Raw genomic sequence first — 15,772 nt, forward strand, 5'->3', positions numbered from 1 at the left:
TTGAGTTGGTCATTCTTGAACACGAGGATAATGAGAACCCAGATACAGCTGTCAAGTATCTATGTTTTTTTGTCTGGGAGAACTATAGACAGTGGTGAGTCGGAGGAGTTCAAGCTGGAGGGGGTCTGATGCCTCTGGCCTGCCCACTGACACACTGAGGAACACTGCCCTGGATTCTCCACAGAGCTCTAAAGAATGACATCATACTCACAGTTGGCCAAAAGCACTTCTCAGTTTCCCAGTGATGTATGTTGTAGATCGTGCAATAGATTCAGATTTGATGGTGCAACAATATTTATACAGCATGTCAACTCAGCAATATGCAGTCTGATCCAATTATGATGAGTTGTGTTAAGTTTCATGTTTCCAACCCTCTGGTGGAATGACTTAACGGTAATCATAACATCTCGTACACTTTCATCTCTTGTCTTCTATTGTACCGTTAAATACTGAGGGGAAGGCTTTCTCACGGGCACAAAGAGACTATTAGAGAAGTACACAAAAGATTCAGACCGGGATTCAATAAAAGAAACTGGTTTCAGAGTTTTAAGAGACTTTAAACATCTGTTTATAAACTCCCTCCAGACGGCTTGTCTTGAGGTACAAAGTCTTTGACAAGAGACGTTGTAACAGCAGATTCATTGTGTGCATGGGAAAAGAACATTGCACATTGTGTTCGTGCGCACGTGTACGTGTGGGGGGGTAATTAAGACATTTCAAATAGTTAAATCACAACAACCAACCACACATGAAAGAGGAACCTGGAGGTGGTCGGAGTCGTAAAAAAAAAATACCCCCCAATCACCATTTAAGCAGAGCTACCAACTCTCACGGTTTCGCCGTGTGACACACGCTTTTGCATGTTTTCACACGCTCTCACGCCACACAACCAATTTCTCACGGCAAAAGAAATTCTGATTTTGGGCCAGTCACGCATTTCGGTCTTACGTCACGCACTCCCGCCACACATCGTATTTCTCACGCTGAAAAAACTTTCGGCTAGTTAATGTTTTAATGTGCCGCAGCGCGCCAACATGAGCTGGCCGCGCTGCCCTCACCGTGGAGGAATCAAGCGCTCCCCTGGAGTTCTGCTGTGAGGTGCCACTTATCAGCCAATAAAAAAAAAGAAATGGGCTACACAATAGCCAATCAGAAAAAAACAGGAGGCAGATTCAACAAGCAACACCAACATCTGCCGCAGATCGTTAAACTTCACAGCACCGCAATAATCTCATGTCAGCAATTTCGCCTGGCACGGTGAAACTGAGTTTTATAAAACACACAGTCAGCATATTTAATCAGTTTGAATGAGGTAAAAAGGTAAAGTGATTCAGAAAATGTGTGTTTAGGGATTATAATCGTACAGTTTATGTATTTAAATGAGCAACAAATGGTAACCTGAAGCAAAAACTCTTAAACTTTCAGGGTCTTTCTATTATTCCCACGTTTGCAATTCTATGTTTTTCTCATCCGAAATAGCTATAAAACTGGGTTTTATGCTTTATTTGGTCCAAAGTGTTAACCCTAGAGGCACAAGAAGGAGCACATTGTTAACACAAGGTAAGCAGGAGTCTGCCAGGAATCAGAAGTTAGCATATTGACTTTTGCAACGGATTCAATGTTAATTTTAGAAACCTCTGCAAAATAATCTTCAGCCTAAAGGCTGGGGTGATTTGTTCAGCTTTAACAATTTTAGGTCTGCATAATTAATAGGTTTAATAAAAGACTTAAATGTACAAGGAGGATGGCACTATCCTGCATTTCCTGCCTTCATTCATATTTGCTTAAGATGGAAAAACAGCAGATGGAGTTTGTGCCCAACATTAAAAAACAAGATGTGTCATTATAACGGACGGCAATCTATGAATAGAGTTTCAAACTAAATTGCAATCACTGGAAAATCAGTTATTGGAGTGTTAGTCATTTGTTGACTTCATGCACCAAGAAATCGCATATCTTGTCTGCCAAAACCACCAAATTGTTACCATCAGTTGGTCCAGGTCAAGGGGAATTAAAGTTGCATAATAGCAAAAGTCATTACTGTAATGATGCCAATTGAACTCAGCAAGATCATATGTAAGTCCTAAAAAACATTAATACTCAATAAATGCATGTGTTGTAAGAGATTCTGCATATTTATGTGCTCGCCTTTCTACCTGCACACAATGATCCACTCATCCTCAAAGCATTGTGAATACAGTCTGGACCCAATGTGAAGCCAGATGGTTTTGTGGAGGGTAACGTGTGCACCAGACAGGAAACCCAATGTAAATCAGGAACATATACGAAATAAGAAACAGTTTATCTCCCATAATTCATCACCAACAGAGATTCAAGGCTGAACATACCATTAAGGAGAAGGTGCTTCTTGCGTTTCAGCATCCAGCTCTCTTTTTCTTTTTCATTTGTAATATGTCCAGGTCTGCTTTTACTTATTATAATGTTGACTGAAAAACGTAAATTGATTTCTAGCTCGTTCATACACACACATATTGGGGTGCACACACATACATCACCGAGATAACACAACTCTGCAGCTGTTGCTGTTGCAGGGAGTGAGTAATGGTTCTCGCCAGCTCCCAGAGTGCACTGTGGGAAAGAACAGCAGCATTACATCATCACCACCCCTTTCACCTTGGATTCAGGTCAGATAAATCCAATTAAATGTGAGTGCTTCCATTCAGCGTGTTCAGGGTCAGCTGACCTTTGATGCTGGTCTCTGTTGGCGACGCAGGACACATGTTGATCGTGTGCAAACTCACAGTGCAATACTAGTTCACGCCACCTGCTGGACATTCATTGTAAGTGTACAATTAAGGTTCGGGATTATTTGTGTGGGTTGTTTTAAACTCTTTCATATGTGTATATTATCAACTTGTAAATGTAAGGAACAAAAGCTAAATCTTTATTTATTTATAGATAAGCAATGTGAAAAATAATGTACTCTCTATGACGTTATTAGGGACCTATGACTCAGTTGCTAAGGTAAACACAACAAGTCGTCCAGCCTGCAGAGAGAAGTCTGTGATTGAGTTTCTGCAAACACTGATGTAAAGTCTTCAAGTGTCACGCGACCGAGGGACGGAGTCGTTAAAACGCGTGCGAGGATTCAAGACATTCAAAAGTAAGACTTTTACTATTTATGTGTCTAAGCAGACGAACACCGACACAAACTCAGTGACGCTACTTGCAACTTAAAGTCGTGAGCTCGCGCGTAGGCTACAGGTTTCAGCTCACGTGCACACGGTTTTAACCGTGGGCCACACACCGGCCAAGAAGAATGTCACACAACATTTTACAGGTGCCTTTTTAGTTTTTTGTGTGTGCAAGTGCACGCCATGTATCGTTGCGTGTCGGTGCTTCAAAGACACCGAGCAGGTAAGCTCGTGTCGGTTGGGCCCGGGGTAAAAGACTTTTAACGAGCTACGTTACCGCGTGTACAATTACAAACGACACATTGTATACTTTTTATTATTTAAATGCCCCAAAATGCTGTTGTTTCTAATCAAAAAAACTAAAATGTGTCTTTAGTCTGATATTCACCCGGAAACTGATTTCCAACTCGAATCCTTCTCAATAAAAGCCCCAAAAAGTAACACGTATGTATTTAAGTTATAGCCTACTCTTGTTTACTCTGCCTGTAGTTTATGGTCATATCATTATTATTATTATTTATTCGTCTGTTTTTGTATTTCTGTTGAATGCAAAGACTTCAATCCTTAAAAGTCCACTTTAAATGTACATTTTCTCTCTAGTTGGTAGCCTACTAGTGTGTCCTTGATAGTATTTCCGGTTTGCTGGTATTTCCCCTCTCCTGATTTTTTATAAAAGCCTTACTCACCCTTTGAGGAAATTACAGAGAAAGTACAAATGTTGCAAGAAACCCATAATGCATTGCCTAGTGCTGATAATTGTTTAGTATCCTCCATAATTGCATCGCTCTTTCTCCCCTTGCTGTCCATCTTCCTCCAATCATCTGCCCCTCCATGTGGTTCTATACGATTGGTTGATCAACGGTATCTTTCTCTATGTTTTGCATTAGTGAGTCTAATTGAGGAGCAGCAGGATAGTAGGAATCCCAATGGTGGAGGGGAGGTGAAAGAACAAGAGGAGGCGGAAAGGGGGATGGAAGACAACCCTCTAGTGGCCCTTGCACCTGATGCTGCACTCCCAGAGGAGCAACCCTCTGCTAGCACTGATGCCACTGCTACCCCTGCTTTCCAGTGCCTAGATGAGGTAAGACTCGTGCATGTTGATAGAGGATCACATTTCCTGTGAATGGCATTTCGTAGGTTTATTGGCAGTGTAAAAAACTCAATCATTTTATTTCCCAGCTAAATTGATGCGTAGAATATCTCTTGGTACGAGACGTGGATGTGTGTGCCTTACAACGTTTACCTGAAAGCTTAATGTTTCAACAAAAGGGAATACTTGGAAATTGAAATCATCATGTGGATGAGCACAGTACGTTTTTATTAACTTGATTGTCACATACAGTAAACAGACATTAAGGTCATGTTTGGTCATTCATCTTCTGTGAAGTCCATATGAACTCATTCTTTGAGCTGTTTTATTGAGTCACTACCTCATTATTCCATTTATAATAGGCCTCATCCCTCAATTGTTACAGACGCCAAATAGCCCACACCTTTGGGATTCCTCCTTATGGATTCTAATGCCAAACGTGTATAGATCTTTGTATACATTCATTACGACGCGTGCATACAGATGAATGGGCATCGATGTGGTTTCAACATACCAAACACTGCAATGTACACAGCCATGTAGTTAGAACTTTATTACTTTTTTAATATAAAAAGTGCATATCTTTTGGCATGACGGTGGAATATGAATGATAGAAAAGATCAATATTGTACAGACAAAGCTCCAAATACACACATAATTACTATAAATGGTCACAATAATGCACACTTTATCATTGCTCAAATGTCAATACATTAGACCTTGTACTGTGCCACTTAAGTATTATATAAAAGCTATCATACCTCACAAAATAAAATAAATACTGTACATGTCCTCAAAGTGAAGCATTTCTTTCCCCATCCTTCACAGTGTGTAGAAAATGGATTAAATGACGCTATACAGTTTTCTAACACTAGGTGGCAGTATTGTACAAGTGGTGATTGTTATGTGAAAACTGGTGCATGACGTCCAGAGATGAGCAGTAGTTCAGTGCTGCTAGAGATAATGATGGAAATACAATTGGAACAGTTTTTCTTGCAGCAGTGTCCAGCTTCGCGGCTGCTGTCAAGAAGAATCTACTCAATAATGCAGAATGTACTTGGAAATGATCCAATAGAAATGTATCTCAGTCTGCATTGTCATACTGAGATGTTTTATAATGTACAGGATGACAGTATTTTAGCAAAGTGCCCCAAAGTGTGATTAAACAAACGTCAGAGAAGCCATTACTGGTGAGCTGCTGCCCAAAGTGTGTCGTATATATTACTTCCTGTAGTGACTGACCAAAGCGTGAAGTCGTTTTACAATGAATTTCAGAGCCACTCAAAACTGTATCGTCAGCTCTCGTATCCCTCACTTGAGTGACTGCTGTAAATTATGAAACCATTTAGAGCAGAGAAAATGACAGCTCATTAGTTTTTACTACGACTGTGTGCTGTGCTGTGTCTCAGCGGGGTTTATAGCAGAAGGCAGCAGGACACCGAGTGGAGAAATGGGGAAACAGTGGGAAATAGTTCACCGTAAACCCTCCGTATAATATTATAGCCCCTGCGAGAGGCCGGCTTTTACACTGCATGTGTTTTATTTTATTTTAATATTAGTCCATCATCATTCATAGTCCATTGTTCTTTCATATCATCATTGCAATCCAACATTTGGAAGGCCACACTCACTGCAGTGGAAATAAGTACTATCACGATTACATTTTTTGTCTCAATTACTTTGATTGTGAATGCATTCAAATGGTCTAAAGGGCGTAAATAATTTTTCGGTGTACACGTATGCATGTGTAAATGTGTGCGAATGCTCGGCTATTCTCGTGTGCGTGAGTTTCTGAGTCTACTTGTTCATCCATTTTTCTGACTTTGTGTGTGTTCGTCCATCTATCTGTCTGTCTATATTAATAATCACCTGTCCTCTTAAGGAGCATAGTTCTTGGGCCGCATCATTATCTTGACAGTTTTGAAGGCCTGCCTGTAGTTAGTCGGGTAGTACTCTGACGACATGTTGTGCCATGTTCCCCAGAAGATCCCGTTCCTCACGCCCTTGTACCTCTTGTGATAGTACTTCCCGTTGAGGTTGGCGGACATGCAGGCGTCGAACCACCAGCCGGAGCTGTAGTAGGCGCCGCAGTTCCCGGAGGGGTACATGTCGTTGTCTCGGTCGTGCGTGGAGAAAAACTTCTGGTCGTGGTTGAAGTGCTTGTTGAAACTTATCGCGTTCCCAGCTGTCCCGCTACAATGACACACGGATATATAGATATAAAAAATGTATGCCTGCTTCTGAATATTTTATCACACATGCACTCACACGCACGCGCGCGGAATCTAATCTTATACCTGTATCCACTGATGGACAGCCGGTAGCGAAGGAATTCACTGGCCACGTAGAACTGGTCGTACTTTGCATACTCCCGGACGCCCTCAAAGTCCTCCAGCTCGATGCGCAGCACCATGTCTTTGGCTTTGGTCATCAAGTGGATGTGGTCGTTGCCCAGCCAGAACTCACTTCTACAGCAGAGGAAGGAGGAGCAACGAGAGATTCATAACAAGCTCGATAACTGTGTGCTTGTGTGCTCGGTGAGAAAGTGGTTGCGGTTTACTTCATCGAAATTAATGTATCACATGAGCGGAGGAGGAGGAGATGCAAGGGGAGGGTGCTGCGTTAGTAAAAGAAGGATTAGAGGAGATATTATTATTTCAGTGGGAGGTTACACTAGATCTTGAGGCATGGTTATCAAGAGGTAATTATTGGGTAATTCCTACTGAAGTAGAAAGGAGACTAGAGAATTATTTGCTGAAATTGTAATCCAGGTATAGTCGAGGAACTGCATTACAACAAAAATATGAGTCAATAGGACTAAGCTGCTTCCCTCCATTTTCTCTTGAACTAATTTTCTGACATTAACAGTTTGTATTGAACATTTTTTCAACTTAAATCATTAATTGTAGTCAAAAAGTGTATTATCTGCAGCTTCCGTGTAGTTGGGTTTATTGTACTCAGGTGATTTTGTATTTCTTTACCTCCATAAATATGGGAAACGTACAAGAAACAATTAAAAACATGACCATAACATGTTCTCATACTTAAAGTTTACTACCCTGCATTATAACCGTTTTGTGGTCATATGTGAACTCCACCATCTTCTACCTACTCTATGTGATATTGTTGCCTCCTATTGTTTTTACAAATAGAATGAAATTCAGCGTTTAGATTTTTTCACCAACATTTCTAAAATACTTCCAACCATCGTCACATTTTTTCCGAAAGAATAAGACCCCCCCCCCAAAAAAAATGCCAGTGAAGATTTGACAGACTCTCTCGCTCCATTACCTCAGGTTCCCGAAGCCTTTCTTATACTCGGCCCAGGTGCGGTTGAAGCTGACGGACCCATCGAGCCGTTGCTGTATCATGGTCCATCCACCTCCAAAGGACTCCATGTCACAGAACACCTCAAATGTGCCGTTGCGGGGATCAGGGGTCACCCGATACACGCCGTTCTTCCTCACCTCCAGCACATTGTAGTCGGAACAATCCCGAGGGGCTAAGATGACTTTTGGAGATGCAGGGAGAGTGAGGGGGTAGAGAAAAAGAGAGCAGTTTTAATGAGATGTTACAAGGCGATATTAAAGTTTTTTCCCTTTGCTTTGACATTTTTCTCTTCTCTACCATGGGACAGTAATAGAAACGGCCTGTAAGGCTGACACAGACTGAAGAAAGGGAACAACATTTTTTTAATTAGCTAGAAATCCAGCTTGAACCATGTTCTGAGTCCTCATTAAATTTCCGGGACGACGCGTCACCAGATTATTCCCCATTTCCACGTGTGGATCAAGTTGAAGTTCACCAAGTGATCAAGCATAAAACCCAGTTTGGTCTTCTATCTTTCAGGAAGCAGAACACTCTACCCCATCCTCTGCTTCGCAACCTGAGGTTCACAAGCAGGACTCTCACATCAACGAGAGCAAATGAAAGAGCAAGGGCCACTGTTGAAGGACACAAGTCAGTGACCTTCCCCTGTGCGCCACCACAGGCCCGTTCCATACAGCTCCACTACTTTAAAAAAAATTCTTCCCCTTGTGTTCTTATACCTGTCCATTTATTTTCCAAACTCTTGCTCCAGTCCCCTGTGTCGCGCTGCAAGCTGCTGACCCCAAACCCAAAGCAAGGTCCAAATGCTGCTGTCAGTTAGCATTTGGGATTTGAAAGGAACAGATTAGTCACAAACGTGGGAACGTGTAAAACGGGATTAGAGAGAGGCGTACCCCCTCCCCACACGTTGGGCACCTGGGGTCTAAATCATCCTGTCGTTGGGCAGGCAGCATGTGGCCCCCTGCTGAGTTTGTTTGACGCAGTCTTTTGCTGATACAGTTTTGTCCTACTGTTAAATCAGTTTAGTGGCTTGGTAGAATATTATAGAGGCAAAGGCGGTGGGGAACCATAATTACAGAGGAACAGACGTCAGGTGTCTGGAAGCACAGGGGGGGGGGGGGGGGGGGAGGGGAGACCCAGTCGTGTTTAGTGTGCACTAATGCGACTTACTGTCCCTGTTCGTACAAAGTTAGTTTGGGGTTTTCTTCTCTCGTGATTCTCTGGTGAATTCCTTGCACCAAATAGAGGCACCGCTTAGATATTTGGCTGCTTTGACTTTGCAGCCAAAATGCTCCTGTCAAAATCCGCAGAATGTGTGCAAAATGGCTGCAGACGGTAGTTCAGTCCACACGGAGCGTGACGTTAAAAGGTTCATCCTTGTCACGTCAACGACTCTGTCTGCACTTCCCGAGCGTTGCCTCGTAAATTTCTCTCACTGTCTCCTTCACTCGAAGTGACCGTTGTTTCCTTCACTTTGCATCTAGCTCTCCTTCTTCGTCCTCTCATCTGTTTGGGCAGCTGGTGTTCTCAGGCAGACAAGAGCCCTCTCATTTGACTTCCTCTGGCACCGCGCCTGCCCTAAATAACTCTAATATCAGCCACTTACCGACGCTGCCGCTGCTCTCTGGCTCGACAACGTCCATCAACTGCGGCGAGCCCGCTATCCTAAAGGCTGACAGCTGACGCGCTTTCATGGACGACCCTACCAACCCTACCGCATTGTCTGTGTGGCTGACTGCACACACACACACACACACACACACACACATATGATTGGCATGAGAGGAAGACACCCCAGTCCTCAAGGAACCACACTGTGTGACAGCCAGTAGTCAACTTAGATTAGCACCTGTAATGGAAGGAAATGTGTATCCAAAGTGATAGTATAATCGCTGCCTACAGTAGCGGCTTAAATAGACGACTGTCTGTTTTTGACAGAAAGCAATTCTCATCAAAAAGCAGCACAACCTTCCTTCGAGGAAGTTGCGTGTCATCCCATTGCAGACGAGCAGTTCCTGCCCGCGTAGTGGACTGGGCATCCGTTCCTTGTTTATAATTGAGTTAATGTAGCTGAAGAGAAACATTAATTGCTCTCCAGTCACCTCGAGGCCTTTATGCGTCTTACAGGAGTGAGAGTGAAGATTAGTGCTTGCAGCCGGGCAAAGTGGGTGGAATTAATGCTCACAGCGGTGAGCGGTGAGCGATACCAGCATCTTGACGAATGTTCGTCTTGCTCGATGGTGAAATTGCAATTCTACATTGGCCTGAAATGTCTGGGTAATGAGTGCCGGTGTTTTATTAGCTCTTTCCTCATCAACTGCTGTCATTTTAAGATTTAAACAAATAGGTTTGGGATGAAAAAGAGGGTTTTCTAAACCCACTGAGCGTGAATGTTGTTTGAACTGGGTGGTATATCCTAATGAGCCGTATACCAGTGTGGCTGGATTAGAAATCCATGTTTCCATTATTCACATTTTCTTGCCATGGCGCTATCACGACAACTCTTATCTGGATGAAAAAAACACATCTGTCTCTTATAATATCTCCTGGAAACATTATCTTGGCATACTCTTTCGACGATGCTGTCACCTTACGTCTGCCAGCTTTGGATGAAAACAGTATTTAAAATGTGATTTGTGCAAATCTTGAGCAATGCTACACTGATTCACCTCCAACTTGGTAGGGAAACCATTTACACATGATTTGCTTCACGACGCACTGATGACGTTCAGCGTCCATGAACTGTAGAGGGACGTAGCGTTGAGCATCTGCTGTTGCATTTCCAGGAATAAGAGACTTCACGTTGTAAATAATAGGCTTGGGGTGACGTGAGTAGATAGCAAGAGGAAAACCCGTCAAAAAGATCTCGAATCAAATTTCATATGAATTGTAAATCATGTCTTTTTGACATTTCACTCGAGTAAAACATCCATTACTGCAACTGTTTACTCGTGTTTTGCGAAACCGCAAATGTCTTATCACTACAGGCCGTTGTATTTCCATGGTAACAACAGCTGTCTCTTGTCAGACACCATCAGGCACGATTTTCATAACTTGCGGCGGAATAATTTTCCGGTGCGTGAGTGTTGTAACATGACAGATTGATGTGCACAGACAAGTGGTACTGACCCTGCGCGCCATCCGTGACGAATGTTGGGAAAAAAGCCGCTCGCATTACTCGTCGTGTTGTTGTCGAGAGATAACGAGAGCTCGTTGTTTAATGCCGGAATGAGCACTAAAGAGCACGACCTCCAGAGGAAGAGAGAGGTAGTGGGAGAGGCAGGGGTTAGGCACCGGTACAGGGGATTAAAAGAGAGAGAGAGAGGAAAAGAAGAAGTGAAAACGAGTGAAGATTGGAGGAGAGATGGCGAGCAGATAAACTGAGGGTGGACAGCCTTGAAAGGGAGTTTGAAGGAGAAAGTGGCCCATTTGGGGGAAAGAAATCACAGAAGGGAGAAAGCTGGGATTATTTAGGATTACCCTCACATCGGTTTTCGACATAAAAACCCCAATATGGTGTCACATTCACATTCGCTCGTGCGATACTTGGGATAATATTCAGTTTTCAGTCCGAAAAGAGGCCTCCACTTGAACTGCGCCCTCATCCAGATAAGCTTCTCCGTTAATGTAAAGGGGAATGTTTGGAATGCTGGGCTCGTCTCCATCATCGTGACGTTCCACTCCCATTAAATCGCTGGGCTTCTTCTTCACGGAGCTGAACCTGAATATGGAAACTGTTGCCCCTTTTTTTTCAACGTTCGCGCGATGTAGTAGCGTAGGCGCCAAGTATCTGTCTCTTTCACTCCCCCCCCCCCCCCCTTCTCTCTGAGTTTCTGCATATGGATAGTAGTGGAATGTCATGGCACTGGAGTCTGTTGTATAAGAGGTAATTCAAATGATCCCTTTGACCTCAACTTCAAGTCATTTTGCTGTGGTGATGTTTGTTATGGATGCCCTGTGTGTGAGAAGGAGGCTCTGTCGTCGCGATGCAGTGGACATGTGAGGTGTTTGCTGACCCTTCCTCAGCAAAGTGTGAAATTGATGGAAAATTCCTCCCATCGAATGTTTTTCGTAATCCGTAAATCGGTATCAGAGAGGGCATTTTGCAACCAGCTGCCGGTGTCCTGGGTGGCCCGGAAGATTTAATTTCTCATTTCCCAGAAAGCAAGGTCTCAATAGGTGATGGAGACCACCCAGAGCCGGGTTGTTTATCGTGATTACAAGTCGCCGTGGCCACTTGGGCATGATTGGATAGATCCCATGCCAGGAGATTTACCTCCCTTTAACCTCAAACTGATGGAGGTGTATGGTGCATGTGTGGTGATTTCAAGGAAGTAAAAAAAGAAGATAAGAAAAGAGAGCGCGGTCTTCTTGATCACGCTCGGAAAGATTGACAAATAGCAAAGATGGAACCGAGTGGAAAAATAACGCAGAGGGGGGGGTTTCATTCAAGAGAGAATACATGTATATCAAATAGCTGAGGAGATGGAGAAGCCTTTCAGAGGCAGTATCGAACTTTTAAAAAAATGGTTTGCAGCTTTTCATATAGCCAAGAAATGGTATATGGAATGCTGGTAAAGTACTCCGAGTGAGAGCAGGCTTACACTGAGGGGTGTTCTGCACTGCACACTGGTTGGTGCATGTGGAGCTGAGTTTGTTGACCACGCCGGTGATATTCTCCACCCGCCTATCAACCATAGCCTGCACGTTGTCCATGTTGAGCAGGTTGAGCCCCTCGAGACGCCCCTGCACGGCCGAGATCTGGTTCCTCGCGTTGCGCAGGCTGGCTGACATCTTATTCAGCTTCACCTGGGAAGAACCAGAGGAAGGAAATTATTCCCGTACCCAGAATACAAAGCAGGTAGGATTACTGAAGTCGGCACTCTGCGTTTATTGTTGAAATGAAAAGTGCTTTTTTAATTGTCTGTGAGGGTCAACAAACTTTGCGGCCGTTTGGCTGGTGTCTCACGCTGACACCCTGTTTACAGGAACAGGAATTTCCCCCGGTGGATCAGTGCCATGTGGGACTTTACATGTCTGTTAACATCTGACCAGTACCAGCTGGGTCCATTTGAGTGGGCACATTTAGGTGACTTTGTTCCGACAGTGTTGATAAACACTGTCGTTCAATTTGCTCCGGTCAGTGTCACTAAAACCTTCACAAGGCTGACAGTCACACTGAAAATACAGAAATTGGTGCAGTGCCCCTCTTGTTTAGTACAGAGCTCTAAATAATGTATTTCTGGAACTCAATGTGTCCGGATTTTAACAGTTTGAACAACGATTCAACTATTGATTGTGTGAATTTAGACTAGGCTGACAAAACGTACACAGACATTGTTTTGTATCAATCACGTGAAATTCCTAGAAATATTTTTCTAACTATACATACTGTCGCTATACACTTAGAGGTTTCATTCGTTAAAAAAAAAAGAAAAGAAAAACTCATTACTCGGTGAAGAGCTGCATATTCCAATTAAAAGTGTTAAAAAGTGTCTCATTTTTTTATGTGAGACTGAATTGCGCATCTTACCTGCATCTCCTGCATACTGCTCGGGCTCGGTGCAATTTTCCCAAAAATAGAACCCTGCCCCACTCCAGCAAGGTCCACGGTAGCTCCAGGGACCATCCCATCTCCCCTCTCTTGGCTCGAGCCACCTTTCAGGTCCAGCTTCACTCCCGCCTCAGCATCCTTCTGAACGGGGACGTGTCCCTGGTCAGCTTGCTGATGTCCGAACGCTCCGTTGCCCCGCGCCCCGCGGCACTCCTGGCACCCGCTTTTCAGCTTGTTGACGACCTCCTTCAGACTCTGCAGCTCCTTCATCGTCTTCTCCAGCAGCCTGAACTGCTTGGGCAGCTGGATGGTGAGGGGAGGCAGGGTGAGCTGGTAAGGGCAGTCCTCCCCCTCTTCTGCCCCGACCCCGGAGCTCCCGCACTGGCCCGAGGGTCTCAGTTTAATGGGGCAGGAGGTGGGAGTCGTGCCAGATTCAGATCCTGAAGAATAGGGTCCTTTCGCGTCCCGTCTCTGGTGTGAGTTGATGGGGAAGTCCGCCGCCCGGATGGTGTGCGGCACCAACGTGGCTGTGAGCAGGAGACCGGCACAAACGCAAAATACAACTGTCCTCATTTTCCTTTTTTTGGATTTCTAAAAGAGAAATAAGTGCATGTAAAGTGAAAGTGTCTGCAGCCGCCTCTGATATGAACTCAAAGTGTCTGTATGTGTGTCGTGGTGTATGTCTGCGGCTGCAGATTGTGAGTATGAGAGTATGTGAATGTATTGGTTGAAGAGTGTATGTGTGTATGAGCACAGCCTGCGGGAGGGAGTGTGCAGGAGAACTGCCGCTGCCTCAGATAGCTGTGTCATTAATATCAGGACGAGCGAGGGAGGGAGGGATGGAGAGAGAGAGAGAGAGAGAGAGAGAGAGGGAGGGTGCTGAGTTAGAGAGGATGGGAGGGGCAGCACTATTGCGTAATGCAGAACACCATATCAGCGGCATTGTGGAGATCGAGAGAGAGAGAGAGAGAGAGACAGGGTGAGACGCAGAGAGACAGAGAGGGAAGGTACTTTTCCTGCAGTCAGCGCATGGTGCCGTCCCGCCTCACTCTGGAGGCTGCTCATTTCCCCGAAGAGCGAAATGACTCAGTGCATCGGATCTCTCCCTTCAATTTATTTTTAGGGTCATGTTTTTTTTCACGCGATGTTGTTTTGTCACATTGTATGTCCGTAGCAACAAAAAAAAGTCCTTGTCTTGTGACCCGGTTGAGATTCCTAAACCTTGTTGAAAATTGTCCAAAGTCGGCTCAGATGGGTCCAACTAATGTCAAATCCATGTTTGCCAACAGCTAGCGGTAAAGAAGGTGTGTTTCAATTAGCACAAACAACGTGACTTTCTGTATTTATAAGCACAGACGGATAAGAAGTAAACTTCGTCATCGTGAAGCAGGCACGTGCACAGACATTTTGGGGGGCAGGTGCTCAAACCAAAAAAAAGGGCACCCATCGCCAAAATGATTTTTCTAAGTTAAGGAGTTGGTTGCTAGCAACACTTGAAACACATTGTGTCGTGAGAAGACATGAGAGTTGAACAAAATGACATGTTTTCTATTAACAATTACAATATATTTTCATTTACAAAATAATAGGAGCCAAAAATGATATATAATAAACAACGTACTAACCTCGACCGTTCGGTCATGCCGGGAAATATCAAACTTCTGTACTAAAAACGTTATTAGGCCTCAATCTGATATTTCCCAGCATGACATGACTCTTGGTTCGTAAGAAGCTATTACAAGTGTTGTTTTTTTCTTGCGTTTACTCTTTTCACCCTCTGCAATTACTCATACAAGATTGATCTTTGTAAAACTGGAACAGACAAAACAAAGAGAAACATACCACATAAAACAATGTGGCACATGGATAGCATGACACCGAGAGCTGTTGTTAGCATAGTTTAGCTGCTCTGTTCAAGCTGTGAATTATTGTGACATTTATAAAATGAATTAATAAATTCAACATACTATCGAAATTGTCTAAATGGCATTTATAAAACTCTCTCTCTCTCTATCTAGCGTGAGCGCCGCGGAGCATGTCGGGGCGAAATTCTCACAAGAACTCCAATAAATGCCCCGACAGATATCCAAACACATTTGGGAGGACTTGATGACAGAGACTATTCTTAAATACTTATTAATGAAGAAGAAAAGTGGGCTCCAGCAAAAAGGGCACTTTTCTCATCCAGGGCAAAAGGGCTGGTGCTTGAGCACCACTAGGGGTCTATCTGTGCACGTGCCTGTCGTGAAGTCACACATTTGGTTTTTGACTCGATTTGGAAGGCTTGAGTTTCGACGGTCGCCATCTTGCTTTTTGGCCGTTGCCGTCTTAGTATTTTTGAGCTCGTAGCGAGTGGGAGACAAACATTTAATAATTACTCATGATTCATGAACTGAAGAGACGCTGTGGATATCATGTGGAAATTCAAAAGTAATTTGATCCCAAAATGCAGGAAGGGACACCTGCAGCATGTCCCTTAAATTAGATGCAAATCAGGCTCTCGTTTTTTAAAACCCCAAATGGCTCTGCTCGCCTCACAGGCTGTCAGTGGATATCATTATTGAAACTGCTGGCTGCTCTTTATTTATATTGTTCTGCTTAATGCTTCCCTTAAATTTGCACATTGTGAAATAGGGTCTGGTT

At 43.8% G+C, this 15,772-nt stretch overlaps 2 protein-coding genes across 4 annotated transcripts in view; one reads left to right on the forward strand and one right to left on the reverse strand.

Moving 5' to 3' along the window:
- Positions 1-3,043: 3,043 nt before the first annotated feature.
- ccdc146 (coiled-coil domain containing 146) overlaps positions 3,044-15,772 on the forward strand; it is a 42,167-nt gene continuing 29,438 nt past the window's right edge. For 2 of the 3 annotated variants that reach the window (XM_056424674.1, XM_056424675.1), the window contains exon 1: positions 4,150-4,236. Coding sequence is in view for 1 of the 3 variants with exons in the window: in XM_056424672.1 (XP_056280647.1) it covers position 3,124; positions 4,043-4,236 (195 nt within the window). In the remaining 2 variants the exon portion in view is untranslated. Of the gene's footprint in view, positions 3,125-4,042; positions 4,237-15,772 lie in introns of those variants that run through there. The other variant, XM_056424672.1, reaches the window with a different exon arrangement.
- Positions 4,784-13,886, reverse strand: fgl2a (fibrinogen-like 2a). The gene is made up of 5 exons (XM_056424678.1): positions 13,109-13,886; positions 12,180-12,384; positions 7,537-7,756; positions 6,543-6,713; positions 4,784-6,438 (listed from the first exon to the last, which is right to left on the reverse strand). Exons 1-5 carry the CDS (start codon positions 13,700-13,702, stop codon positions 6,123-6,125), a joined length of 1,506 nt encoding a protein of 501 aa, XP_056280653.1. The 5' UTR covers positions 13,703-13,886; the 3' UTR covers positions 4,784-6,122.

Source organism: Pseudoliparis swirei, chromosome 10 (assembly GCF_029220125.1).
Source record: "Pseudoliparis swirei isolate HS2019 ecotype Mariana Trench chromosome 10, NWPU_hadal_v1, whole genome shotgun sequence".
NCBI classification, from domain to species: Eukaryota; Metazoa; Chordata; class Actinopteri; order Perciformes; family Liparidae; genus Pseudoliparis; species Pseudoliparis swirei.